The following is a 26329-nucleotide window of genomic DNA, read 5'->3' on the forward strand; positions in this document are numbered from 1 at the left end:
TGTGGTTTTGATTGGCATTTCCATGATGATGAGGGATGTCGAGCACCTTTCCATGTGACTGTTGGCCATCCGGATGTCTTCTTTGGAAAAAAAATGTCTGTTCATGCCGTCAGCCCATTTTTTAATTGGATTTTTTTTCAGTGTTGAGTTGTAGTTCTTTATGTATTTTGAATACTAATCCTTTTATTGTCACATTTCCTTAAATAGTTTGGATAAATGCTACTTCCTTTGCACAGGGCTGACACAAATTTCTATTAGACGGTTTAAGGAGGACGTTCTGCTTCATCTTTGTCTTCCTCAACTCAAGTAACTATCCTGGCTGCACATAAAAATTCAGCTGCTTCTTGGACAGGGTGAAGCTGTTAAACTATTCTCACTACAAGCCAAATAGAAAACACCTACCCAGTAATTAAGAAGGGGATGGAGATTAATATTTTGTTGTGCACCTTCTATGTGCCTGGCCCCATAAACACATGATTCCATTTAATCCCTGAAATAACCTGGCATATCAATAATAACAATCCTACTGTAGAAATGAAGTAAACAATCCAGAAAATTTACCCAGTAACATCCTTCTAAAAATATTAGAACGAAAATACAAAAAAAATAAAGTGTCAGCCTGGCATCAAACCTTTCCTTCCATTGCCATGCATCTATTTCTGGGTACATTCCCTGCACTTTGTGAGCTCCTGTTGTCCCAGAAGCAGTAATATCCCAGGATATCTCTCTACTGTCATGGTTTGGACTGTATCCACTTTTTTTTTTTGTATTCACTTCTTCATCCTTGAAAACAATAAATACATTCTGCCCCTTGAAATTCTCTGTTTTCCTTCCAGTAAGACTTCCCTTTCTTATTATGTCATTCCTCCAAATACATATAATTTCTTGGTAGAACTGAAGTTCATCTCAGAGTCCTCGTTTCTGCGTATTTTAATTGCCACAGGAGACCATGTCTAAGTTACCTTGGTTTTCACCCCTTTAAATAGACAGTGCAGGACCCACACCCCCTGTTCTTGGGGAGCCCTTCTCTGGCCTTGCTATGCGGTAGCAGCACTTCGAGCTTGTCCCAGAGAGAGCTACTTGCTGTAACCCTACACAGAGATGTCCTAGGTCCCTTCTCCTCCCCTCTCTGCTTTCTCTTCCCCCACAGCCTCCTGTTCAGAGGACATACACTGCCATCCTTCCTTAGCTTTCTAAGACGCCCCCGACATTCTTCTCTCCCTTTCAGTGGCTCTCCACTGTTCACAGCCCTAAGATCCATCTCTAGAAACCCATCTCTAGATGCCAGTGTCCCCTTCCAACCTTCGTGAAGATGTTTATTATCATCCCAAACCAACACAATCTCTGCCTTCAAGTCCCCCCTCATACTTTGCACCTCCCTTGACACCTGAACATTCCTTTCTGTGTATGTGTCCACGCTCATCGTGTGCATTAGACAACTTGTTGAAGGCCAGGACCCTTGTTGTATTTACCTTTGTCATCTCTGTATCCCCATAAAGACTCCTATAAGTAAATTATTTTTGCACTTCTTTTGATTGTATTTGATGTATCATTATGTAAATATAAATGACCTTTATGCTGAAAACTAGTCCATGCCATAGTGACATCTTTTCTTTTCTTTATTACAGATGATCATAGTAGGGTTAAACTTGCACAACTTGCTGAGAAAGATGGCAAGCTGACTGATTACATCAATGCCAATTATGTCGATGTAAGCATGCCCCAATTGAAACGTTCATGGAGATTAGACTAGGAATTTATTAGGCCACTGTACTGTACTTATATAGTGCTTAATACATGTTATGTGGTAGATAATATGAATCAGCAGTTGGACATCCCATGGCTAAAGGATTTCAGATTGAGTAACATGCAAGTCCTTGAACTTGGTTTCTCTCGTGGGTGAGAAAAGTATTTCGGGTTGGAAATGCACGTTCAAGGGGAATGGTGTATACACACTTGGACAGGTTTGGAGCTCCTGGAATGTAAGGGACTGGACTCCTGCTTATTTTGAATGCTCTACAGTTCCTCGCCCAGTATTGTATGGGTAGCAGTTGATCCATAAATCCTGACTGAAGGATTCCCAAGGCCGTCCTGGCTAATAGGCAAACACGCGATTCCTAGCCCTGCTATCGGCCTCGTCATCTCTGGCACACACCTCAGGGTCCCCAGCCGTGTGGGACTCATTAGAGCTCCCCACAGGCCACGGACTAATTGACTGGTTTTTCACTGTGGTCAGCTGAGGTCCGTGGAGTTCAGTTACACCTCGCCATGTAGCTGCCTGCAGGTTATGCTGTGTGGACAGTTAGTTCGCAGAAGTGAGTGCCGAGTATACGTATCCAGGGGGTGGTCACAGGCAGCCACTTCATGCTCTGGAGGAGGCAGTGTGTATGTCGGATCCAGCATGGGCTTTAGAGTTAGAACTGATTTTGAATCCCAGCCCTGTCACTGGGTGGCCACGAAAGGTTGAGAAGCCACTTAACTCCCATGAGCTTCTCCCCATCTCTAGACCAAGGATGAGGCTTCCATTTTGCAAGGATTTGGGTAAATGTTCATAGAGCATCTTGGGTAACAGCAGGTGCCCAGGGCAGGATAGCTGTTCGTGATTAGCACTGCTGGTACCCCCGGGGGTGGGGAGGGAGACAACACCAGAGGCTTCCCCACTGTCATACACAGCTGAGCCCCAGTGCCTCAAAAACATTTCAAAGCAGCGCAGTGAAAGCCCATAGTAAATAGATCAAGTGTACTTGGACTGAAGATGCAGAGAAAAGCATCTGGATTGAAGCAGAGAGAACTTTTTTCCCCCCAAAGATTATAGTTAGAGAATTGTTGCTGCTGATACTGCCAAGTTTCTCCACCATCGCAGGATTATTTTTTATTGTTTTTCTTTTATGGAAAAAATGCACTGACCTTAGAAACTCACCACTGTACAATAAAAATGGCATAAAATCAGCAACTTAGCAAAAAAAAAAAAAAATGTGTGTCACTTGTTTCTTCAGGGCTACAACCGACCAAAAGCTTACATTGCTGCCCAAGGCCCGCTGAAGTCCACTGCCGAAGACTTCTGGAGAATGATATGGGAGCATAACGTGGAGGTGATCGTCATGATAACAAACCTCGTGGAGAAAGGAAGGGTATGTAGGTCGTGATCTGCGTTCTCATCCCCCAGGTAGTCATCGGAAGTGCTGTGAGGTGCGTTTAATAGGCTCAACATCTCAACATCAGGAAGGAGCAGCAGTCCTGAAGCCTAATCGGGATCCGTCCTCTGTGGAGGACGGCTATGAGAAGCCTGATGCTGTAGGTCACAGGTCACACAGTTTACTGTAAATCACGTTATCTATTATTTTTCAAAAATATTTATTATAGAAATTCATTTCTTTTTTTTTAAGATTTTATTTATGTATTCGTGAGAGACACAGATAGAGAGAGGCAGAGACCCAGGCAGAGAGAGAAGCAGGCTCCATGCAGGGAGCCTGATGTGGGACTCAGTCCCCAGACCCGGGGTGATGCCCTGAGCCAAAGGCAGAGGCTCAATCACTGAGCCACCCAGGTGCCCCTAAATATTTATTTATTCTTAGAGAAAAAAAGAGAGAGAAGGAGGTGAGGAGAGAGTGAGAATCCTCAAGCAGACCCTCCACTGACTGTGGAGCCCAATGTGGGGCCTGATCCCAGGACCGTGCCATCGTGACCTGAGCTGCAGTCGAGTCAGACACTGAAGTGACTGAACCACCCAGGCACCCCCGAGCTGTTGGCTGCTTAAATGCATTCTTCATGCTGTGAGGAAAAGAGTAATGAGCCCCCCCCCCCCCAAAAAAGAGTAATGAGCCCCTTTGCAGTGAGCTTCACTGCAAAGCAAGGGAGAATGAAACATTTTAATTCATGGGAGCTGGATTCTAGTCCAGCTTTGTGGTGACTCAGTACATCTGGCCTCTCTTTCCTCATCTGAAAGGGGGAGTTGGGGTCAGATCCTTTCAGGTTTCTCGGCTCTGCAGGCTCCTCTAAACTACTTGCAATCCCGTAGAAAGAAAAGAAAATGTTTGGAAGAGTGACGGAGCCCGTCTGTGTCCCAGGGCTAGACCTCTCCTGATTCCAGAGACAACTCTCACATCAAACATTTGAAATATGGACATAGCATCTTTACTTTGTCTTCTGCAGAGAAAATGTGACCAGTACTGGCCTGCTGATGGTAGTGAAGAGTATGGGAACTTTCTGGTCACTCAGAAGAGTGTTCAAATGCTGGCCTATTATACTGTGAGGAGTTTTACTCTAAGAAACACAAAGATTAAAAAGGTGAGTCCACGCATGGAGGACATCCTCAGTCAAGTGATACATCTGGTCTTTTTGTAAGTGAGTGGGTGGTACAACCAAAACAGGCTGAAAATAGAGATCATTGAAGGCATCAAGAGTTCTTATCACAACCACGCTCATCCCCAAAGGCTCCTGCTAAGTGTCTAAATGCCAGCCATGGCCCTGGAGCCAGATTGGTCATGGTGCCAGCAGGTGCAGTGGATGATGTGATGCACAAATGAAAGTTCCTGCCCCATGTGATAACTGCGCATCTAACTAAAAATAGTGGAGATTGAAATAAGGCAGGAAAAAAAAAAGCACTGACGTATAAATCAGGGTTCTCAAGAGCAATGTGTGCACATGTGTGTGATTGACATCAAAAGAAAAAGAATTTTTTTTAAGATTTTATTTATTTGAGAGAGAGAGAGAGAGTGCGCAGACTGAGAGGAGGGGCAAAGGGAGAGAATCACAAAAGGACTCGGCCTTGAGTGTGGAGCCCAATGCAGGGCTCGAACCCACAACCCTGAGCTGAAACCAAGAGTCAGTCGCTCAACTGACTGAGCCACCCAGGAGCCCCAAGAGGGAGATTTTTTAAGGAATTGACTCCATGTTTGAAATCCAAGCAGTTTTTATGTTCTAGTCACAAGAATTCCTTCTTGAGGAAAGCTCAGTCTTTATTCTTTTTTTTTTTTTTAATTTTTTTTTTCGATTTTTATTTATTTATGATAGTCACAGAGAGAGAGAGAGAGAGAGGCAGAGACACAGGCAGAGGGAGAAGCAGGCTCCATGCACCGGCAGCCCGACGTGGGATTCGATCCCGGGTCTCCAGGATCGCGCCCTGGGCCAAAGGAAGGCGCTAAACCGCTGCGCCACCCAGGGATCCCTCAGTCTTTATTCATTTTTTTTTTTTTTCCTCAGTCTTTATTCTTAAGGCCTTCAGTTAATTGGATGAGGTCTGCTGACATCATGGAGTGTGATCTGCTTTACTCGAAATCTCTAATTTAAATGTCAATCACACCAAAAAAAAAAAAATATATATATATATATATATATATATATACCCCAACGGGGAGGGGGGGCACCTGGCCTGCTCAGTCAGTAGAGCATGCAACTCTTGATCTCAGGGTTGTGAGTTTGAACCCATGTTGGGTTGTAGAGATGACTTAAGAAAATAAAATCTCTTAAAAACAAAAAAACCCACCTTGACAGGAACATCTAGCAAGGCTGGTGTTTGACCGAACGACCAAGCACCGTAGCCTCGCCAGATGAACACATGAAATTAACCGTCACAAGCCACAGTGTGTTTTTATGCCTCATTATGGGCCACGGAACTCGAGTCGGTGGTAAGGACCTGTGTGTGCCTGTGTGTTTCCACGCAAGCGCACTCGTGCGTGTCCTGTTGTGTTGTCTCCCAGGGCTCCCAGAAGGGAAGACCCAGCGGGCGTGTGGTCACCCAGTACCACTACACCCAGTGGCCCGACATGGGGGTGCCGGAGTACTCGCTGCCCGTGCTGACCTTCGTGCGGAAGGCGGCCCACGCCAAGCGCCATGCCGTGGGGCCTGTCGTGGTCCACTGCAGGTGAGTCCCAGGCACGGGTTCCTGAACCCACAGCATGGCTTCTGCTACCCAAGAGGGAGTCCCTGGAACAAGGGCTTTGCCAGAGCTGGCGTGACTCTGTGGAGTGGGGGGAGCGAGACCACATGCCCGAACCCCAACGTCTTGACCGCTCGGAAATGCACGCGGCAGACTCGGGGCGCCGTCGCCAAGGATTCCCAAGCAATGGGGATGTTCATGGTGTTTCTTACTCTGTTTCACTGTTGAGTTGGATTTTAGCTTTTGAAACATGTTTCGTCATTAAACATTTATTCTGGGACCAAAGTGCGTGGGACATACCGGGTCCCTGGGAGTTAGGGCCTCTCGCGCCGTTACTCTGTCAGGTTTGTGTTAGAGAAACGAACGCGCCCAGACGGTGACGAGTTTGGTGAACTACTTTTAAGATTTTTTTTTTTTGAGATGTTTTTAACAGCTTGGGATCAAACTCGTTTTCTCATTTTCCCAAGTTCTGTCTAATAGGTTAAGGTGTTATCAACTCGTCGTTACCCAGTTACTTTATTTCCAAGACTAATTTGATGAAGAGAAATAATGATATTTCAAAGAAAGAGAAAAAAACTGTGCCAGAGGTTTTAACCTCCTGTTTTGTTCAGTTAAAAGAGAAATAACAGTTAACACGCACTGAGCGCTGAGTGTGCGCCACGCTTTAGGACCACACAAATCAAGTGGATTTCTGTGGACGGTATTTGTGTCAGGGCCCGTCTGTGTTTTTACAGAGGCAAGTGTTTTCCTTTGATATACAGCTTATCTGACACATTCTAATTATCTATCTCAGGAGTTATCCTCAGACAAAGTTTGAGAGACCTATCTTGAGGTTTTTCATCTGTTAGCCTGACGATAAGCTGAGAGAAACAGGAAAATGCAAGAAAAAGAGCTCTGAAGGTCAGGGATTGTTTCTTAGCAAATGGAGAAGGACCCGGGTATTGTGAGGAGCAGGTGCTAATTTTCCACTCTAGCACTTCCTACTTGTCAGAGCATTTGAAAAGAATCCCTGCCTATGAGTCCGTCCCTCCGGTAGAGGCTTTGAAGAAGTCAATAGATAATGGCCCTTTAGAAATGACTGAGGGTAGGCTTTATTCCTCGCCGCTCGCTGAAATGATATTTTCAGCTGAAAGCCTTATCAAATTCTTTTTCCAATTAATGTGAAAACCTTTACACAAACATGTCTACCTGACAATACGGACCCAGGACCTTTTATTCTCAGAGTTGGCTGAAGCTGATGTTTTCATTTTGCTCCGATTAAATGTCTACTTGCTATGCTCGGGTGCAGAACGTCTTCATTCTGTATCACGTATGATGAATAACAAATACGATCATTGAAGATTTAAAGATCTCTAATTAATGAATTAGAAATCTCCCCCAGAAACAGGTTGTTTTACACCTTGCCCTGTGGCCAAAAATTAAAAGGCAACCAGTTTGTTACTTGAAGCACTGTACTCAACACCTAACCTGTTTGGTTTGGGATTTGCTAAATTATTTCTCATGTGGCTCAGTCACTTGGGGGAGAGAATTATTTTCACTTACGAGATAGCCAGGAGTGACCCAACTTCAGGTTCATCTAATCCTTGACATTGAAACGGTTCTCTTTTTGTGTCCCCTTCAGCGCTGGGGTTGGAAGAACAGGCACGTACATCGTGCTGGACAGTATGTTGCAGCAAATTCAACAGGAAGGGACCGTCAACATATTTGGCTTCTTGAAACACATTCGTTCACAAAGAAATTATTTGGTGCAAACTGAGGTATGAGAAGGGTGCGCTTGGTTGCTGCTTCTCTCCCTCCCCCACTGAGAAGGATACTTTGACTTCCCTAAGGCTTGGAGACGCCACTAAGATGCTGGCACTGGGAGCACCAGACTTTGTTTCACCAGGTTGATTGGTGTCACAGGGCCGCCGTCTGAAAGTGCTACCAACTGGGTGGCTCCAAAGAACGCGGACGTGGGGCACCTGGGGGCTCAGCGGTTGAGCACCTGCCTTCGGCCCAGGGCGTGATCCTGGGATCGAGTCCCGCATCGGGCTCCCCGCAGGGAGCCTGCTTCTCCCTCTGCCTGCTCTCTGCCTCTCTCTGTGTCTCTCAGGAATACATCAATTAATTTAAAAAGAGAGAGAGAGAGAGAGACAGAGAACAGACACATCCTGCCTTATAGTTCTGGAGGATGAAAGTCCAAAATCAAGGTATTGGTGGAGCCGTGCTGCCCCTGGATCCTCTAAAGGAGGATCCTGCTTTGTCTGAGTTTCGGGGAGCCCTGCACGGTCTGCGGATGAAGCAGCCTTCCTTCAGTCTCTTCCGTCTTCACACAGCTGTCTTCTCTGTGTCCAAATTTCCTTTTCTTAGAAGAACAAAAGCCACCACCTCATCTTGACTAGTGACCTCCACAGTGACCTTATTTACAACTACGGTCATGTTCTCAGGTACTGGTCAGGGGTGCTTAGGGCTTCGGCGTGTCTTTTGGGGGGATCCAATTCCACACACAACACCAGGTAACTGCATTAGAAGTCCTAGATGGACCGGCTACATTTTGTCTATTTTGTGACCATATCTTTGAAATGACACTGATGACAGAGAAGATTCAAAAAAAAGAGTCAGTGAATTGGGCAGCACCCATCCCAGCTAGCAAACACCTCGGGTCTCTCTGCAGATAGTGAATAAATGCATTCATTTTCATATTTTAGAAGCATGAATTATGCTCGAATTATGTCCCATTTTTAAGCCCATAGAGTTTATCATACGCAGTTTACATGACACGGACGAAGTCTGCATATCTGTATTTTTTCCCTCCTCTTTCTAAATAAAAATGAATTTAAGTTGCAAACTATGGATGGCAACCTGAGAGCAGTCAGAGACATGTGGCCATGTGGGGGAAAATCAAACCACACCATGCCACGGAGCCACACCATGCCACGGAGCCACACCATGCCATGCAGCCACACTGTGCCATCCAGCCACACCATGCCATGGAACCACACCATGCCACAGAGCCACACCATGCCATGCAGCCACACCGTGCCATGAAACCACACCATGCCATGGAACCACACCGTGCCATGCAGCCACACCGTGCCATGGAACCACACCATGCCATGGAGCCACACCATGCCATGCAGCCACACCATGCCATGCAGCCACACTATGCCATCCAGCCACACCATGCCATGGAACCACACCATGCCACGGAGCCACACCATGCCATGCAGCCACACCGTGCCATGGAACCACACCATGCCATGGAACCACACCGTGCCATGCAGCCACACCGTGCCATGGAACCACACCATGCCATGGAGCCTCACCATGCCATGCAGCCACACCGTGCCATGGAACCACACCATGCCATGGAGCCACACCGTGCCATGCAGCCACACCGTGCCATGGAACCACACCATGCCATGGAGCCACACCATGCCATGCAGCCACACTGTGCCATGGAACCACACCATGCCATGGAACCACATCGTGCCATGCAGCCACACCGTGCCATGGAACCACACCATGCCATGGAGCCACACCATGCCATGCAGCCACACTGTGCCATGGAACCACACCGTGCCATGCAGCCACACCATGGCATGAGGGAAATGACACACTAGTCAGATTGGACAAGGGAAGAGTCCCATACAGGAACCAGAAGACGGCCATTAAAAGCTGTATGTAAAATTGTGCTAAGTTGTATATGACTGGCTAAAAGGAGAATTGAAATGGATGGAAGAAGAGCCATGAGAAGTAGAAGAGCCAGGAAAGCCCTCATGCAAAATACACAGAAGCAGGTCGCAGGTTTGAAGGATGAGCGTGTCGCTTTGCCTCTCACCCCCAAATGTCAACACGTTAGGAGTAGAGAGGCGAGGGACAAGAAGAGCTGCATTCTCTCCCGACCGCCTTCTTTCCTACATCTGATTTCCTGCCGGGGCCAGGAGGCCATCTTTAGCGGGTCCGCCTCCGCCATTATGTAAAACTGGTTTTGTCCGTCAGTGAAGACTCTTACTTTTGTTCTTAGACATATATAAAGGAAACCTGAAATAATGTCCCCTATTGTCATTGCCAGGAACAGTATGTTTTCATTCACGATGCTCTGGTCGAGGCCATACTCAGTAAGGAGACCGAGGTGCCAGACAGCCACATTCATGCCTATGTCAACGCGCTCCTCATTCCTGGACCAACTGGCAAAACAAAGCTAGAGAAACAATTCAAGGTGAGTTCTCTTGGAAGCCTCTTGGATGTCACCACACAATTCAGTGTTCCCACGTCTCCTCGGTTGAGTCGACAAGGCCAGGTGGATGGGTTCAGAGCTCCACTGGTACAGTGGCTTTGGATTGTTCTCTGTAGTGGGCACCAAAGCCACGTGGTAAATCTCAAGGAGAATCTTAATTTTGAGGAACAAGAAGGAAAGTTCTCAAGAACTCTAGATTAATGTTTGCAAATGCAGACTTGGTCCAGGAAAGGGGGGCACGGAGCGGAACAGGGGCAAGCAGACCTCATAATACAGACGGCCTAAGTGCTCTTTTTCCTTTGAGAAAACCAGACCACTTGACGATGAGTGCTCCGGCTCAGGCTGTTGATGCTACTCTGTGGAAAAATCTGTCTCACTTGAAGGCCCTGGACTAGAGAAGAGGCTACACCAGAACAATAGCTCTCCAACCCCAGCCTCTCCCACCCACCTTATCACGAGGCAGTGAACTGGAGCAGGGAGTGTGTTTTGTTCAGTATCATACCTCCCACAGCCCTAGTTCTCTGACTTCCAGAAATCAGTCAGCACAGAATTCAGAAAGCAGATCTTCCCGGGCCCTGCAGCGAGGGGGAGGCGCACAGCTGTGGCTTTCCCCAGGAATGGAGGCTGTGTTATTCACTCCCCCGTAGGCCTGTCCTACCCTCTTGCTTCCCGGGATTCCTAAAGAAACAGGGCCCATTTCTGAAGAAGGACTATCTAGGGAAAATGGGAAAGACCCTGGAAAAACCCAGGAGAGTTAACAAACCTTGAAATTGCAGGGTGTTAAAAAAAAAAAAAAAAAAAAGAAAAAAGAAAAAAGAAATTGCAGGGTGTTTTTTCCTCTTCTCCCCAGGCTACCACATAAAAGATGTTAGTCACCACAAATTCCTTCTGATTTTTTGCCTTCTCAGTCAGCACCTTTTGTGCCTTTGGAGGAGTAAGAGAAAGATTAGGGGTGAATGCTGCGCTTGGAACCTGCCATCGGGAAGACATAAATGTTTTTATTCAGCAGAGCTTATCGGAGTGATAACAGAACACTAAAGAAAGAAAAAGTATGCTGCTTGGCTCCCAGAAATAGACAACAAAGGAGTATAAAACATCAACATTCGGTTGTTAGGATAGCTTTTTTTCTAAATTAAAAAATATGTAAGCATTACTCATTTTCAACAGAATTCTCATTTCAGCGTGACTTATGCCTACATGACTGCATAAAAGAATTGATATGGCTTAGACTAGATAACCCAGGATCAAAATGGATAGATCAGTTATGGGGCCAGAATCTTAGTGAAGGGAGGGACATTTGACTCTGTATCCTACTAACACATAAGTAGGGAGGTAGAGGGTTGTGTGTGTGTGTGTGTGTGTGTGTGTGTGTACGGGCGCATGCCTGCACGGTCCTATAACACATTAGCCATTCGAGTTTACCTATAGGAACGATTCTTTGAAATAAATTACATGTCTGTTTATTTCTGGTATTTATCTGCAGGAAACAAAAATGCTAACTCAAAAAGACATCTGCACTCTTACGTTCATTGCAGCATGATTTAGGGGAACAACCTAAGTGTCCACTGAAGGATGACTAGATAAAGAAAATGTGGTGTATGTATTCCATGGAATATTATTCAGCCACAAAACTGAATGAGATCTTGCCATTTGCAGCAACATGGGTCAACCCAGAGGGCTTTATGGCAAGTGAAGTAGGTCAGAAAGAACTCCATGAAATAAATAAAGACAGAAAAAGACGAACACTGTATGATACCACTTATATGTGGAATTTTTTTAAAAAATTAAGTTTATAGATGGAGAGAACTGATTGATGGTCGCCAGAGGCAGAGGGCAGGGGGTGGGCCAAATGGGTGAAGAGGGTCAAGATATGCAAACTTCCAGTTATAAAGTCAGTAGGCGTAGGGACGTAATGTACAGCACGGTGACTACCGTTCATGATACTGTATTGCATATTTGAAAGTTGCTAAGATCTTAAAAGTTCCCATCATTAGAAAGAAATTTCATGACTGTGTGTGGTGAGTAATGTTAACTAGACCTATTGTGACTATTTTGCGATATATACAGACATCAAATCATTATGATGTACACCCGGAATTACCGTAATGTCATATGTCAGTTATATCTCATTTTAAAAAGAAAACAAGTGTGTATCGGACACCACACGCAGGCTTTTGTGTTTGATACTAGGATATAAACATGATTTTTTCTATATTGATACCATTACTTTATTCTTCCCTTTTGCTTTTGAGTTCCCGTGCTTATCCCATGAGGCAAATAGATTTTGCTTTAGCCAATCTTTTGTCTTCTACAAAACACAGGCTCATTCTTTTGTAAAACAAAGTTAAAATGTACCTTGCCAAGAGGATTGGATATGTTCTAATTCAGGCTACTTCTTTGAAGTGGGTCTATAAATAGGCCTATCATTTGTGAAAGATTTGACTAATCTCTAAAGTCATTGAACAACTAAATCAAATTAGTTCAAGCTATAAATGTAGTGGTGTAACGAAAAGAAAATGTTCTTTGTTTACCAGTAATTTTAGATTAGAATTCAGACTCTGCTCCTTGCTGGCTTTACAGCTTTGGCCAAATGACTTAAACTCTCTGAGCTACATCCTACGATCTCACTCATATGTGGAATTTAAGCTGTTTTTGACTCCGAAGAGAATGACAAGGGTAGCCAGAAGGAAACTTCAAGTGGGAAGGAAAGAGATATTTTTTGGTTTATGTATTTTTTTTTTTAATGTTTTAATGAGAGGCATCTGAGTTTGTTTAAAGACTATTAGAAAGTGAGGCACCTGCGTGGCTCAGTCAGTAGAGCGTGCGATTCTTTATCTTCGGGCCATGAGTTTGAGCCCCATGTTGGGAATAGCATTGACTTAAAATAAAATAAAATAAAATTAAATTAAATTAAATTAAATCAAAGAGAGATTACTTAAAAAAAAAACTGATAGAGATCCATAGTAGTGGGTATGTGGGGGGAGGAGAGATTATTAGAGAGAGAGAGAGAGAGAGAGGAGATCCTGGGAAGGTGCAAAGGAGTAAGATTCAGGAAAAAAGAGGGATTGCGGCCAAAGGCAGGGACACCTAAGTGGGTGTGTATGGCAGGAAGCATATGCGCTCCAAGGCTGGAGACTGAGGGAAAATTCTGTGGCTTCTATTCCCGGTGTGACACAGGAGGTGAGTGTGTGTGCATGGGCATGCGGTGCACACGTGTGCTCGTATACATTTTCTAAAATAATGATGTCAAATTGCTGCCAGAGGGGGAAGAGTTAATTTCAAGGACTCTGCACAGTCCTTACTGTAGTCTCAGAATCTAATATAGTAAAATCAGAAATTGACCATGAAAACTTGTCCTAAAAATAATCCACATATTTGGACAATACTAATGTTCTTTTAAATAATTGACCTATTAAAGAGGAAATTATAAAATCTTTAGAATTAAAGGTCAACAGAAGCATTACTTGGCACAATGTATACGATACAACTGAAGTTATATCTGGAAAGAAAGTTGTAGCCTTAAATATATTTGAGAATTAAAAAAAAAAAAAAGCAAATGAAATAGGCATATCATGTAAAAGTTAAAAGAGAAGCATGGTACACCCAAAGAGGGAGACAGAAAAATTTTAAGGAAGCTAAAGCTTTCTTAAATTAACTAGAAAGTTAAAGTTATTAAATAGAAACAGAGATGAAACAAAACCAAAAGCAAGTTCTGTCAAAGACATAAAACAAACCTACAGCCAGATTGGTGAGAAAAGAGAAGAGTACACACAAAGAAATATTCAAAAAGGGTTATAGGGTAGACAGGATACTATAAATCAGTGAGGAAAGGACAGAGTAAACAGTAAAGGGGACTGGGACAATCTCCATGTGTAAACAAGTAAAATTGGGTTCTTACCGCACCTCAAACACTAAAATTAATTCAGGATATATTAGGTAGCTGGAGGTGAAAGCAAGGTTTTAGAACTTTTACAAGAAAATACTAGCAATATATATTTTGAACACATCAAGGTAGAAAAGGACTTCTTAAATAAAAACATAATTTGCCGAAACCTTAAAAAATGACTTGATCATGAGCATCTGAGTGATTAAAGAGAACAAAAACCTTGGCAACTTTTTGAACAGATTATAGACTAACATTCAAGACATCAAAACCTCCTACAAATTAATCAATGACAGTGAAGTAGAAATATAAAAAGGCGATCATCAAAGAAGAAATCAAAATGGCTAATGAATGCTGAAATTCACAATCTCACAGTAATTAAGGAAATGCTAATCAAAACCACGTTGCATCTATCAGACTGTCGGAAATCAAATGGTGATGCCTCCTAATTCCGCATGTGGGTGTTAAGAAGTATGCAAGGGATATCCATGGCTACAAAGTTTAGAAAAGCAGAATATTGGAAATAATCCTAACGTTCACTAGTTGGAGGGATAGAAAAACAGCAAGTCGATTGTTCGTGAAACGGGTACTAAGAGACTGACTGAAATCCGGCCCTATCCATTTACGTGTACAGACGCACACACAGTTCACGCAATTTTCTCCCAACTCCGGTGTGCGACGTCAGTGGGAGACATGGAGGGTGCACACCTGTAGAGGGAGCCGCGGGCAAGCCGCTCCCAGCGGTGGGCGTCCAACTGGAGGGCGCTCCGTGCTTCCCGCAGCAGCCCTGGTGCAGGGGACACAGGTGTGCCAGGGAGTTAGAGCAAGGGACTCTTGGGAAGCCAGTATCGAACCTTGGTTCCTTGGTTGGGTCACGTGTGTGTGTGTGTGTGTGAGAGTATCTGGGTGACTTAAATAGTCTGTATTTTTCCAGCTCCTGAGCCAATCAAATATACAGCAGAGCGACTATTCTACAGCCCTAAAGCAATGCAACAGGGAGAAGAACAGGACCTCTTCCATCATCCCCGGTACGTTGTGCCGCATCGTGGAAAAACCACCGCTGTGCGGTAGTGGAAGCCGTGGAGGCACCCGGCATGTCCGTACATCCTGGAACGAGGCCGTGCGCTCTATGTCCGATAACGTGCCTGTTCAAAGGGGCTCCTAAATCCTGGCGTGCTCCTTAGGAAATGCAAAAATCTTAGAAAAACTGGCTTGCAGACCGTCGGCGCTCAGCTCGGGACACGCAGGGGAGCTTCGCGGGGGGTGGGGGTGCAGAGCTGTGGGCGCGGCGGGTCACCACGACTGTTCTGTGTTCCAGTGGAGAGATCACGGGTGGGCATCTCGTCCCCGAGCGGGGAAGGCGCAGACTACATCAACGCCTCCTATGTCATGGTAAGTCGGGCTCGTCCCGGAAAGCCGCCTGCCAGCTTGTGTCCCCAGAGCGACTCTGGCAGGGCCTCCCGAGCGGTGATTGCAGACCCAGGTGGCGTAGAAGCCACGTCCCAGGATCGTGGCTCGCGGCCCACGGCCCAGGGCCCACGGCGGCCAATGAAGCAGCAGCGTCCTCTGACGTCTTCCAAGCTGCGGCCCACGGCCAGCCACCGGAACGGGAGGACCCGGGGGCCTGTGGCCACGGCGGGGGCTCTGCTGCACCCAGGCCTGTTACAGTCTGGGTCACGGGAGCAGGGAGGTGCATGCGGGTGGCCACTGAGGCCCGGGGACAGGAGCAGGGCTGAGCGTGCGGATGGTCCCCAGTGCAGCGGCCCGGCCTCCCAGCAGGTCCCCACTGCACCCTGGTCCTCTCCCGCGGAGGGTGTCTGGGCACGATGGCGCCCGTGGTCAGCGCATGGACTTGGGCACTTTGCACTGGGACTTGTGGGAAGTGACAAGCACACGCTCCCCTCTGGGTTTGCGTCCTGTCTACTGTAGTGGGACATGGTCCGCGTGCACTTTGCGTGACAGCCAGGTGGCCGTGGGCACAGCGCTCAACTTCTCAGGCCTCAGTGGAATTCTCTGTGAGAGAGGGGGTCACCGTTCGTGTTGCGTGATGACTGCTTGGGGCAGAAGGGACCTAAGGGAAAGAGCGCGCTAGTCCTGTGCCCGCTGTGTAGACCGTGCCGTGGACACACGGGCTCCAACAGTCACGTTACTGTTGACAGGCGCCGTCTACGAAAGGCTGCCTCGCTTGTACACGTATTTGGGACATTTAAGGCCGCGTGCCAGGGCTCCTCCTGTCTTCTCTTTGGTTTCGTAGGGTTACTATCAGAGCAGTGAATTCATCGTCACCCAGCATCCTCTTCTCCATACCATCAAAGATTTCTGGAGGATGATATGGGACCATAACGCCCAGCTGGTAGTCATGCTTCCTGACGGTCAAAACATGGTAAGCCCCCGGTCGCCTTCGGCGCTGGCCTCCTAAGACGCACCCAGTCACAGCAGTCAGAAGCCCTCACGTTCCAGCACATGATTGTTTTTCAATTCGTGAACCCATGTCGCTGGAGTTGCACCTTGTCTACGATTGGGCCCCACTCGGTTACGTCGCCTCCCAGGTCTTGAAATTGTTGAATGACAGTTTTAAGTGAAAGTAAGTTAAAATTAACTTAAATTCAGGTGTTCTGTGACCCTGCAACCATGAAGTCAGTCCATATGCTTCTATTTACATTCTTAAAAAATAAAACTCCTAAGGATACTTGGAGAGTCCCTAGTTTAAGGAGATCTATACAAATGCCCCCCAAAAAGCCCCATTGTGTTTAGGCTTTGCACATACACTTCACGCGGAGATTTATTTCTTAGCTGTAAAGTTAGACTGACCATTCCCAATGACACTGGAAATTTCCGAGCTCTTAAAATCACTTGAATCATCTCTCCTCAGTTATCGTTTACGGAAGCCACAACTTGCCATTGTTACTGAAGAGCTGAGAGCGGAACACAAAGCCATAGTGTAGTTTCTTAAGTGTAATATTTTATTCTGCACATCAGACTCGTTTAACGCTCAACATTTCCAGAGTAGATTTTGAGATCCGAAGAAAAATTCGAGTTGAATTCTCTATGTCAACCAGTCAACTTCATTTCACAGTCTGACTTATTAGACATTTGACTAAAATCTAGACTCTTCTATGGTGTTTAATCCTCCAGGCAGAAGATGAATTTGTTTACTGGCCAAATAAAGACGAGCCTATAAACTGTGAGAGTTTTAAGGTCACCCTTATGGCTGAAGAACACAAATGTCTGTCTAATGAAGAAAAGCTTATCATTCAAGATTTTATCTTAGAAGCGACACAGGTATGGACCTACTTGAAAGGACAACTTTTTTTTTTTCTTTTACGCACATGTTATGTTAAATATATGCTGATTTAAGGATCTTCCCTAGAAATAAAAAGAAGGAAACTAATTTCTTACAAATTAAGACAGATTACCCAAATAGTCCATTTTACCTTACTTGTCACTTTCCCTTAAAAAATCCCGTAGAATCATTAAAACATCAGTCACCACCAAACTACAGCATTCAGACACAGGAAATCAAAGATTTCTCCCCTACTCCGGAGTCGTTCTGATAGAACTTAAATTGAAAATAAACTCAGGGGAAAAAAAAAGAAAGAAAGAAAAAGAAAAGAAACTCAGGAAAAAATTATAATTCCATTAATCCTGATTCTCATGTTCTAAGGTAAATTTTTATCTTGAACTCTTAGTAAAATGGGAGAAATATCACCTACCAAAATGAGCTCAGCGCTCTCCACCAGGAGACAGTGTGCTGTGCTGTATGTAAGTGAAGAAGGACTTTGAAAATGTGGTGCTGCGACCGGGGCGGAGGTGCTCCTTCCCGGTTACCTATAAGGCAGCCACCTGAATCCTTTGTCAAGGACTATTTATGTAACTAGAGGACATAATTTATCATACAGCTGAGTAAAATCCTAACGGATACCAAGGAGGGAGGCGTGTGAGACGCAGCGAACGTCTCCAACCAGAGAAAGGTCAAATCATGTTTTCGGTGGTTTAAATGTCGCACTTCGAGTCTGAAAGTGGGGGACCAGATAAAAAGTTAGGTTCTGCTGCTTATTTTTAAATGTGGCATTTTATTGAGTGCACTTCAGGAAGAGGGGGTGTAGGGGCTGGGGTGGCACGCAGGCGTCGGCGTGGGGCCAGCCCTGCCTCGCGCTGTCCTGCGCCCTCCCTGCATCGATCCTGAGCAATCCCGAGCGGTGCCCGAATTTGAACAGGTCCGTGTGATTTTTTTTAAGACAAATGTGAACGTTGAAGATTTCTTTTGGGATTAAATTGAGTGGCACAGACGCGTCTTTGGTACCTGACCTCGTAGTGCGATCGCCGTAGTAAACCCACAAATAAGGCTTATTTTTAGTATGAAAAAGGAGATTGCGTCTGCACGTGGGAGACGAGGCATCGCAGCAGTTTCTTCCCCCGCAGCTGGAGGACGGGCCTCAACCGCTGCCCTTCACTCGTGCGTGTCCCGGGTTGTATCACCTTTCTGGAGTCCTGGCTTCCCCAGCCATCCCACTCATACCGGCACTCGCCAAGGTGACTCTTCTGGAAATACTAATTTTTCTCTTGTCTTCCAGGATGATTATGTGCTTGAAGTGAGGCATTTTCAGTGCCCCAAATGGCCAAATCCAGATAGCCCCATTAGTAAGACGTTTGAACTCATAAGTATCATCAAAGAGGAAGCTGCCAGCAGAGATGGGCCTGTGGTTGTTCACGATGAGTAAGTCCCTCCCCTTAAACTGTTTCCCGCCCCAGCGCTCTCCAGGGGGCCACATATTTCTGTTTTGTTTGGACCAGTTGGGGTGACTCAGCGGGGGGGGGGGGGGGGGATTGTCTGCTTCTTATAAACAAGGTTAACACAGAATTAGATTTTTTTTTTTCCCACTTCTCTTGGCGCTCCTGTTGAAGGCAGACGATGGACGCCTAACCACGAGAAGGTGCCCGGGCCTTGCGTGCCGAGAACACTCGGTGACAAGTCAGGGTTCTGGCCCTTGAGTCTCTGCAGGTGCTAACCCGAGAGACATTTCTAAGTTATTGACACGCTGGACAGGATGAAGGTGGACAGAGTTTTTATTTACCAGGAACAGGAATCCATCCAGTAGATCTCTGCAGGCTCCTGTTACAGGCAAACAGGAGAAGCATAGGAGTAATGACATGCTATCTGCACGTGTTATACACTAGGTGTGATGGCTTGTCCGTCGTGCTGGCCTCTTGCCGGCCCCTCCCAGAGTAGACAAACAAGTGTGTGAGCAGACGTTAAAGTCCCATGAAGTGTCCCGTTACTAACACCGAGGACACTTGCTGACGTTTCCAATTATACCTTAGTTCTCCGCACCATAGACAGAGACGCCCCATGAGAAGTGTCCCTGTTCCCCCTGCCAGGCTGTCCCGGGGGCTCTGGGGCTTTCTGAGCTCCCACTGTGAGTGTTGATGCATTTGAATGGAGTCTTTGTCCCTTCCCTGTGCTCCAAGGCCTGGAGGAGTGACGGCAGGAACTTTCTGTGCGCTGACAACCCTTATGCACCAGCTAGAGAAGGAAAATTCAATGGACGTTTACCAGGTGGCCAAGATGATCAACCTGATGAGGCCGGGAGTCTTTGCTGACATTGTGAGTAAAGGGACAGTGAGCCCCACTCCCCCCGTCAGAGCGTTGCTGATTCCTAGAGGCCGCCAAAGTCATCCAGGCACGTCTCAGAAAAGATCACGAGGCCCCCAACCTCTTACCCCGCAGCAGCGTTCGGGCTGAATGACACGTTAGTCCGTCCACAGGCTGTAGAACGGGAATATAAACGATGAACATAGAAAATTGCTGGATAAAAGTCCTTAAACGTCACATTCTGAAAAATACCCTCAGTCGAAGCACCAACCAATCCACCTTAGCGGCAAAAATAGTTCACGGGGGGCGGGGCTCGAGGTCCACGGGCCTCCGAGAACACTCGCGCGGGCCGGCGCTGGCGCTGTGCGGTGTCCTCCGGAGCGGATCGTTCTGGTGCTTAGCGGATGGGTGGTTCCTGGGTTCCACCTGCCCAGGAAAGGGACGCGGCACACTCGGGAAGAGAAGTCTCAACTCTGAGAACTTGAAGTTTTGATTCGTGTAGAAACAAGGGCTGGAAAGGCAACAGGGAGCTTAGTGCCAGTGTCCCCAGGGGAGCGGCTCGGGGGACGTGGTGGCCGTGGCCCCGCTCCCCGGCCTGTCAGAAAGCAAGGTGACCCCGGCACACGCGCGCTCCAGGGGAGCCCTGTTCAAAGTCCCTCAGGCCAGCTGAGTCACCTCAAGCTGCGCCTCTGCAAGGTGCTCTCCCGGAGGCTGACCTTCCCCGGTTGGTGACCTTCCCCCGGTTGGTGACCTTCCCCTGGTTGGTGACCTTCCCTGGTTGGTGACCTTACCTGGTTGGTGACCTTCCCTGGTTGGTGACCTTACCTGGTTGGTGACCTTCCCCGGTTGGTGACCTTCCCCTGGTTGGTGACCTTCCCTTGGTTGGTGACCTTCCCTGGTTGGTGACCTTACCTGGTTGGTGACCTTCCCCGGTTGGTGACCTTCCCTGGTTGGTGACCTTCCCCTGGTTGGTGACCTTCCCCCAGAGGCTGACCTTCCCTGGTTGGTGACCTTCCCTGGTTGGTGACCTTACCTGGTTGGTGACCTTCCCTGGTTGGTGACCTTACCCGGTTGGTGACCTTCCCCTGGTTGGTGACCTTCCCCGGTTGGTGACCTTCCTCTGGTTGGTGACCTGCCCCTGGTCGGTGAGTGCCTGGAACGACGCACCAGCACCTGTAGGCCCGAGGCCCTCCTGCTGTGGTCCCAGCTCATGTTCTCCACCCCCGACGGGCACCTGGAAGAGATCTCTGTCCTTCTGGGTCTCACCCTGAGACCTCGGGGGGGCATCGGGCCAGCGGGGGTGTGCAGGCTCCTGGCAAACACTGTGCGCGAGGCAACAGCACGGCCCCTTCTGGGGCTCTCTGTGCCGGGGAGCCCAGCAGACCTCCCCGCGGCTGGAGAAGGGGAAAGGGCGGGTGAGTTGTGAGGGCTCCTAAGTAGGGCCTCACGGAGCCTCGGACCAAAGGGTCACGCGTGTCCACGAGTCAGGACCGCTGACGGGTGGCATCACCGTCTGATTCCAGGGCGTAGCGTGGGGGAGCACCTGCCCGGCGGGAGGGTGGGGGAGTCCTCCAGGTCAGCAGGTGCTGGCCATCCCCTCGGAGGTGCCCGCAGCCGCAGCCCACAGCGCCCAGGCAGGACGGGGGACAGCCCCCGCCAGGCACGTCTTCGCGGCGGCCCACTGACTGGTGCTGCTCTGTCCCCAGGACCAGTACCAGTTCCTCTACCGAGCGGTCCTCAGCCTCGTGGGCAGCAGGCAGGAGGAGAGTCCGCCCACCGCCACCGACAGCAACGGCGCGCCGCTGGCCCCCGGGAGCACGGCCGAGAGCCTGGAGTCCCTGGTGTAGCCTGGCCGGGGCGCGGCCGTCCCCAGATCGAGGCAGGACAAGTGGCTCCAGCTCCACCACCTGCTCACGTCCACCACCTGACCGGGACCGTCGTGGCGTGGGATCCCGCTGCCGAACTCCCGTCATTAACAGCGTGTGCCTTTCTGCAGAACTTCTTGTGATTCTTAGTTGCGTTTGAACTAAAATGGTTGAATTTTACAGTATTTCTAAGAATGGAATTGTGGGTTTGTTTTTTCATATTGATTTTAACAGAAAAATTTTGATTTATAGATATTAGGAATTCCCAACTACAGAACACATGTTCGTTTGTACTGTCAGATTTTAGCTGTATTTGTAGCAATCATCAGGTTTGCTAGAAATATAACTTTTAATATAGTAGATTGTAAATAAAACACGCCGTTCCCTATGATATTCAGCGTTTTACAACTGCAGTATTCGCCTAAAGTAGAAATAATCTGATACTTACTGTAAATACTGCTCTAGTGTCTCCATGGACCAAATTTATATTTATAATTGTAGATTTTTATATTTTACTACTGAGTCAGTTTTCTAGTTACGTGTAATTGTTTCTTTTAATGATGTAATTCATTATCTGGTCTTACTCTACAAGCCCTGACGTTCTTTCGTGGTATCTTATAAATTAACCCTGTTTTAGCATGTAACTTTAACTTTTATGGGAAATAGAAATACGTTTGTTTCAAAAGATGTTTTTATGAGAATAACACCTTACCCAGCATTGTTTCAATGGTTTTTATCCAAGGCCTTGCAAAAATAAATATGAATATTGCTATCCATTTGCAGTTGTTTGGGGAGTGTCGTGCTGGGGCACGTGCAGTACAAAAGTGTAGACACGGGGGCCCCTGGGATGGTGGAAGTGGAGAAAGGTTGATGGGATGGAGCTGCGATTCCCAGCCTGGGCGCCGAGGTGCACGGGAGCTCGCTGACAGCGCACAACCACTATTATTGCCTTCCTGGGACCTCACTACTCACCGTGGACCAAGCAATGGTGGGAAACTTCAGTTAGAACCAAGCTGGGGCTAGAATTGTGCAGATTTGCTTGTCAGGGACGAGCCAGGCTGGCCTGGCAGCGGGTGGATTGACAGACCCAGGCCGGGAGCTCTTCAACCCTGGGGTAGAAAGAAGGGAGGACGCCCCACGTGGGGCACATGGGCAGCATCCCAGAGCCCTGGGCAGCTGAAGTGCAGGGAGACGGAAACACGCTTGGCGACAGGCGGACTCGGAGCCTGGAAGCTGTCCCCTGCCTCAGCTGGGACCGTTTAATAGCAGCCCTGAGGAGGAAGTGCCAACCCCCAAGGACGCCCAGGGCCAGAGCCAGAAAAGTTTCCTTTAAACTAGTGGCTCTTGCGTCAGAAAGGACAAATGCCCACCATGTGCTTCGACGTGGGTGGGACGGGACTAGAGGGTGTGATGCTGAGTGAAGTCAGTCGGAGAAGGACGATCATCACATGATCTCACTCATACGGGGAATAGAAGAGATAAAGAAAGGGATTATAGGGAAAGGAGGGGAACTGAGTGAGGAAAACCAGTGGGGGAGAGACAAACCCTGAGCGACTCCTAACTCTGGGAAACACAAAGGGTTGCGGAAGGGGAGGTGGGCAGGGGGATGGGGTGCCTGGGTGACAGGCACCGAGGGGGGCACCTGAGGGGATGATCACTGGGTGTGATGCTATATGTTGGCAAATTGAATTTAAATAAAAAAGAAAAATAAAATAAAAAACTAGTGGCTCTCTGAGTCTGGTTCCTAAACCAGCAGGATCAGCAAAACCAGGGAACTGGATAGAAATGTGAACCCTGGACTCCCATCCCTGACCTGCCACAGCAGCAGCTCCGAGGTGGAAGGTCAGCAGTCTACTGAACGCTACAGTTTGGGGACCAAGCTCTGCAGCAACAATTTAGGGAGCCTCCAGTTGCCCGAGCACTTCAGGAAATGTTCACCAAATCCTTAACGTAGAACCAAAATTAATTGGCTTTCCTTTTAAAGCAGTAGTCACAAAGAGATGTGAAGTAGGAAAAAGCTCACCAAAGAGCGGAGTGTCACAGGTCGCAGGGGGTCGGGAGGCAGGTTTTACCAGGCACAAGAGAAAGAAATGTGCTTTTTTCTCACCCTGTCTCGGGAAGAAAGCCGCAAAGTTATTTTTGATTTCTCGGTAGCTTTTCTAACCTTCTGGTCTTGCTTTATATTCTTTCCCTCCCAAGCCACAGTGTTCGATCAACAGCTGATGTGAACCGGGAGTACGTGTCACCGTAGTTATTTGGTCTCTTTCTCCCTGGGCCTTTGTCCTGAGAGCAAACACCCTTCGGGGAGAAATGGAATTTTTTTTTTTTTTTTTGCCTTCATGACCATTTATCAATGAGGCACCTTGCAGAATGTCTTCCAAAAGGAAGTAATTATGCAAGTAACGTGTGGTAAGTCAACATTTTGTAGGCAGATGCTAATAACTGTAGCGGAACTGTAAGGTCCATCATAGTTGCAGTGTGATACTCCCTGAGACTTTGTGGCATCGCCTTCTTTACATATAAGGAACACAGACATTTCGTACATACATATTCTACTCATTATTGAAGCTTAGGATTCTTAATTTTCCTATTTCTGATCTGAAACCCCCTAATTTGTTAGCACATAAGACGCCTTAGACCATTTTTCTAATAATCAGAACTTGGAAACTAAGATCTCCTTATAAGCAGATCTATTTTTAAATATTTTATTAGACTTGAACTCCACTTGCAAATAGCACATAGAATCAGAAGAACTAATCATTTATTGGATTAAAGTGAGCTTTTTAGGGAAAATTGGAAAAGCTACATATTTGTCAAAATAAAACACCTTTTTATTATTATCATAAAGCGTGATTGAATATCATCCACTCACTTGCTAATTGCAAAATGTTCTGGTGCATCAGAGGTCTCCTCTTCATTAGTACAGTATTAGTGTGTCGGAGTAGGTGGTGTTAAATGCTAAGGCATATAAATGACACATTACACCAGTTTTAAGAAACTAGACATCCTTGGCATTAGAGCTGGGAGGCGTTTCTTTTCTTTTCTTTTTTTTTTTTTTTTTTTTGCAGTAATCATTTTTAAAATGAAAAACAAGATATGAAAGTGGGAGTAAGAAAGGCTGTGGGTGTGAATTGGAAACTTCTCAGCGCACACAAGTCCTGGCAGTCCGTCCACGGTGACGCGTTCTGAGCAGGCCATGGGAGACACGGGCTGGCGTTTGAGGAAATCTGCAGACGGGCGAGTGTGCGATACCTTCCTCCGCGGCTCTGGATGGGCCACCAGCCTGTGTCTCAGATGCTTACGGTCTTGCTTCAGCCCTAGAGGAGTCGCCTCAGTTCTGAATTATGCAGGGACATGAACAGATGCAAGAAATTTCTCCCTTTGCTGCTCACGCATTTAATGAAGCCACGTACCCAAAACTACAGCAGGAAGGTTCCTAGTGCAGAATGTGGGATCAGAGGAGTCTTTTGAGGCACCTTGACTCCAGATGGTGTAATGGAGTCAGGAAGCTAAATCTGCATTTCTTGGACTTTTTAGAGAGTAAATGAGGAATCTCCCAGCTTTCGTCATTACGGTATGTCAGTTCAAAGCTCGTGGGGATACCTAAAGAGACTCGAGAACTAGATCGAGAAAACATGAGATGCTTAGAAAATAAGGCCAATGACGAGGGGTTGATAACCGGGGCCACTGAGGCCTACTGGCAGCGCGCACCCACCCGCCACTGTCCCTCTCGGGTGGCTTCCTGCGGCACATGCTCTTTTCCAAAAACCGCTCAACAGTATCTTCCCTCCCACATAGGACTTTTCCTAACTCATCCCGCTGACTGTGGGGTCTGGGAACCCTCCCCTTGAACCCAGGGTGAGCCTGTGACTATGCTAAAAGAGGCGCCATGCGACTTCTGAGGCTAAGTGGTGAAGGGCGGTGCGGCTCTGCTAGCTCCTTTGGGATGCACACTCCTGGCACAGTGCCAGGGCAGGACGGAACCCACACGTGGAAGGATCAGGAGCCCCAGGTCCTGGCCCCTGGCCGGGGGGGGAGGGGCGGGCTTCCAGCTGACAGCCACGACCCTGCCAGCTCTGGGGACAGGACCTCTCTGCCCGGTCAGCCCCCTGCAGGACTGTGTGGGGCCCTGGGGCCTGGGGCCTGAGCCAGGGACGTGCTGTTCTAAGTCACTGCAGTTGGGGTAGTTCGTGACACAGTCGTGGCGGTGACACTTCTTATGTTTCAAAGCCCAACGGCCACAAACTCTAGTCCCCGACTCCCTTGCAGCTAAGGGCGTGGGTGTGAATGAGCCCCTGAACCCGGGCCACAGAGTCCAGGACGGCCGCCCGCCCAGGTCAGCCCGCTGGCTGCAGAGTGCCCGTGCCCCCTGCCCCCCTCCCTGGCGCTCCGTCGGGGCTGCAGCTTGCGGCCAAGCTGGTGACCTGAGCATCCCCCGGGGCCTGAGCCCCCGGCGCCCCGAGGGCTAGCGCCTGCATCCCACTGGGTGGGCGCCCCTGCCCCTGCCCCACCGCCTCGGATGCCTTGCTCTTCCAAATGCCGGCAGGGGGTCTCTGTTCCCTCTTCCCAACGCTGACTCGGTGGCCTGGACAAGTGTGTACATGACCTTCTCGGTGGCTTCTTCCTTGAGCAGCTGTAGCGGCCCCGAGTATCCTGCCCTCCCGCCCTGGCCTGAGACCCTCTGAGCACCAGAGCGAAAGGAATCCTTCCGGAGCACAAATCTGACCTCGCCAGCCCCGAAGACTGACTGACCTAGTCTCGCCCTGGGTGACACAGTGACTGCGATGGTTGGGGCTGACTCATATGACCAGGTGACACCCTCCGTCCAGGCTTATGAACCAGCACTGAAAGAGGCGACCCCTGCAGAGAAACACCCGCCTCCTCAGCATTA

The 26329-nt window shown here is 47.8% G+C and overlaps 1 protein-coding gene across 1 annotated transcript in view; it reads left to right on the forward strand.

Moving 5' to 3' along the window:
• PTPRZ1 (protein tyrosine phosphatase receptor type Z1) overlaps nucleotides 1-22214 on the forward strand; it is a 171710-nt gene extending 149496 nt beyond the window's left edge. The window contains exons 18-30 of the mRNA XM_072764910.1: nucleotides 1629-1711; nucleotides 2997-3131; nucleotides 4153-4287; nucleotides 5700-5863; nucleotides 7500-7635; nucleotides 9933-10079; nucleotides 14915-15008; nucleotides 15299-15372; nucleotides 16235-16363; nucleotides 17116-17262; nucleotides 18555-18697; nucleotides 19450-19585; nucleotides 21280-22214. Of these exons, the coding sequence (XP_072621011.1) occupies nucleotides 1629-1711; nucleotides 2997-3131; nucleotides 4153-4287; nucleotides 5700-5863; nucleotides 7500-7635; nucleotides 9933-10079; nucleotides 14915-15008; nucleotides 15299-15372; nucleotides 16235-16363; nucleotides 17116-17262; nucleotides 18555-18697; nucleotides 19450-19585; nucleotides 21280-21420 (1664 nt within the window). The 3' untranslated portion in view covers nucleotides 21421-22214. The remainder of the gene's footprint in view (nucleotides 1-1628; nucleotides 1712-2996; nucleotides 3132-4152; nucleotides 4288-5699; nucleotides 5864-7499; nucleotides 7636-9932; nucleotides 10080-14914; nucleotides 15009-15298; nucleotides 15373-16234; nucleotides 16364-17115; nucleotides 17263-18554; nucleotides 18698-19449; nucleotides 19586-21279) is intronic.
• The last annotated feature ends 4115 nt before the right edge of the window (nucleotides 22215-26329 follow it).

This window comes from Vulpes vulpes, chromosome 7 (assembly GCF_048418805.1).
Source record: "Vulpes vulpes isolate BD-2025 chromosome 7, VulVul3, whole genome shotgun sequence".
In the NCBI taxonomy this organism is placed as follows: Eukaryota; Metazoa; Chordata; class Mammalia; order Carnivora; family Canidae; genus Vulpes; species Vulpes vulpes.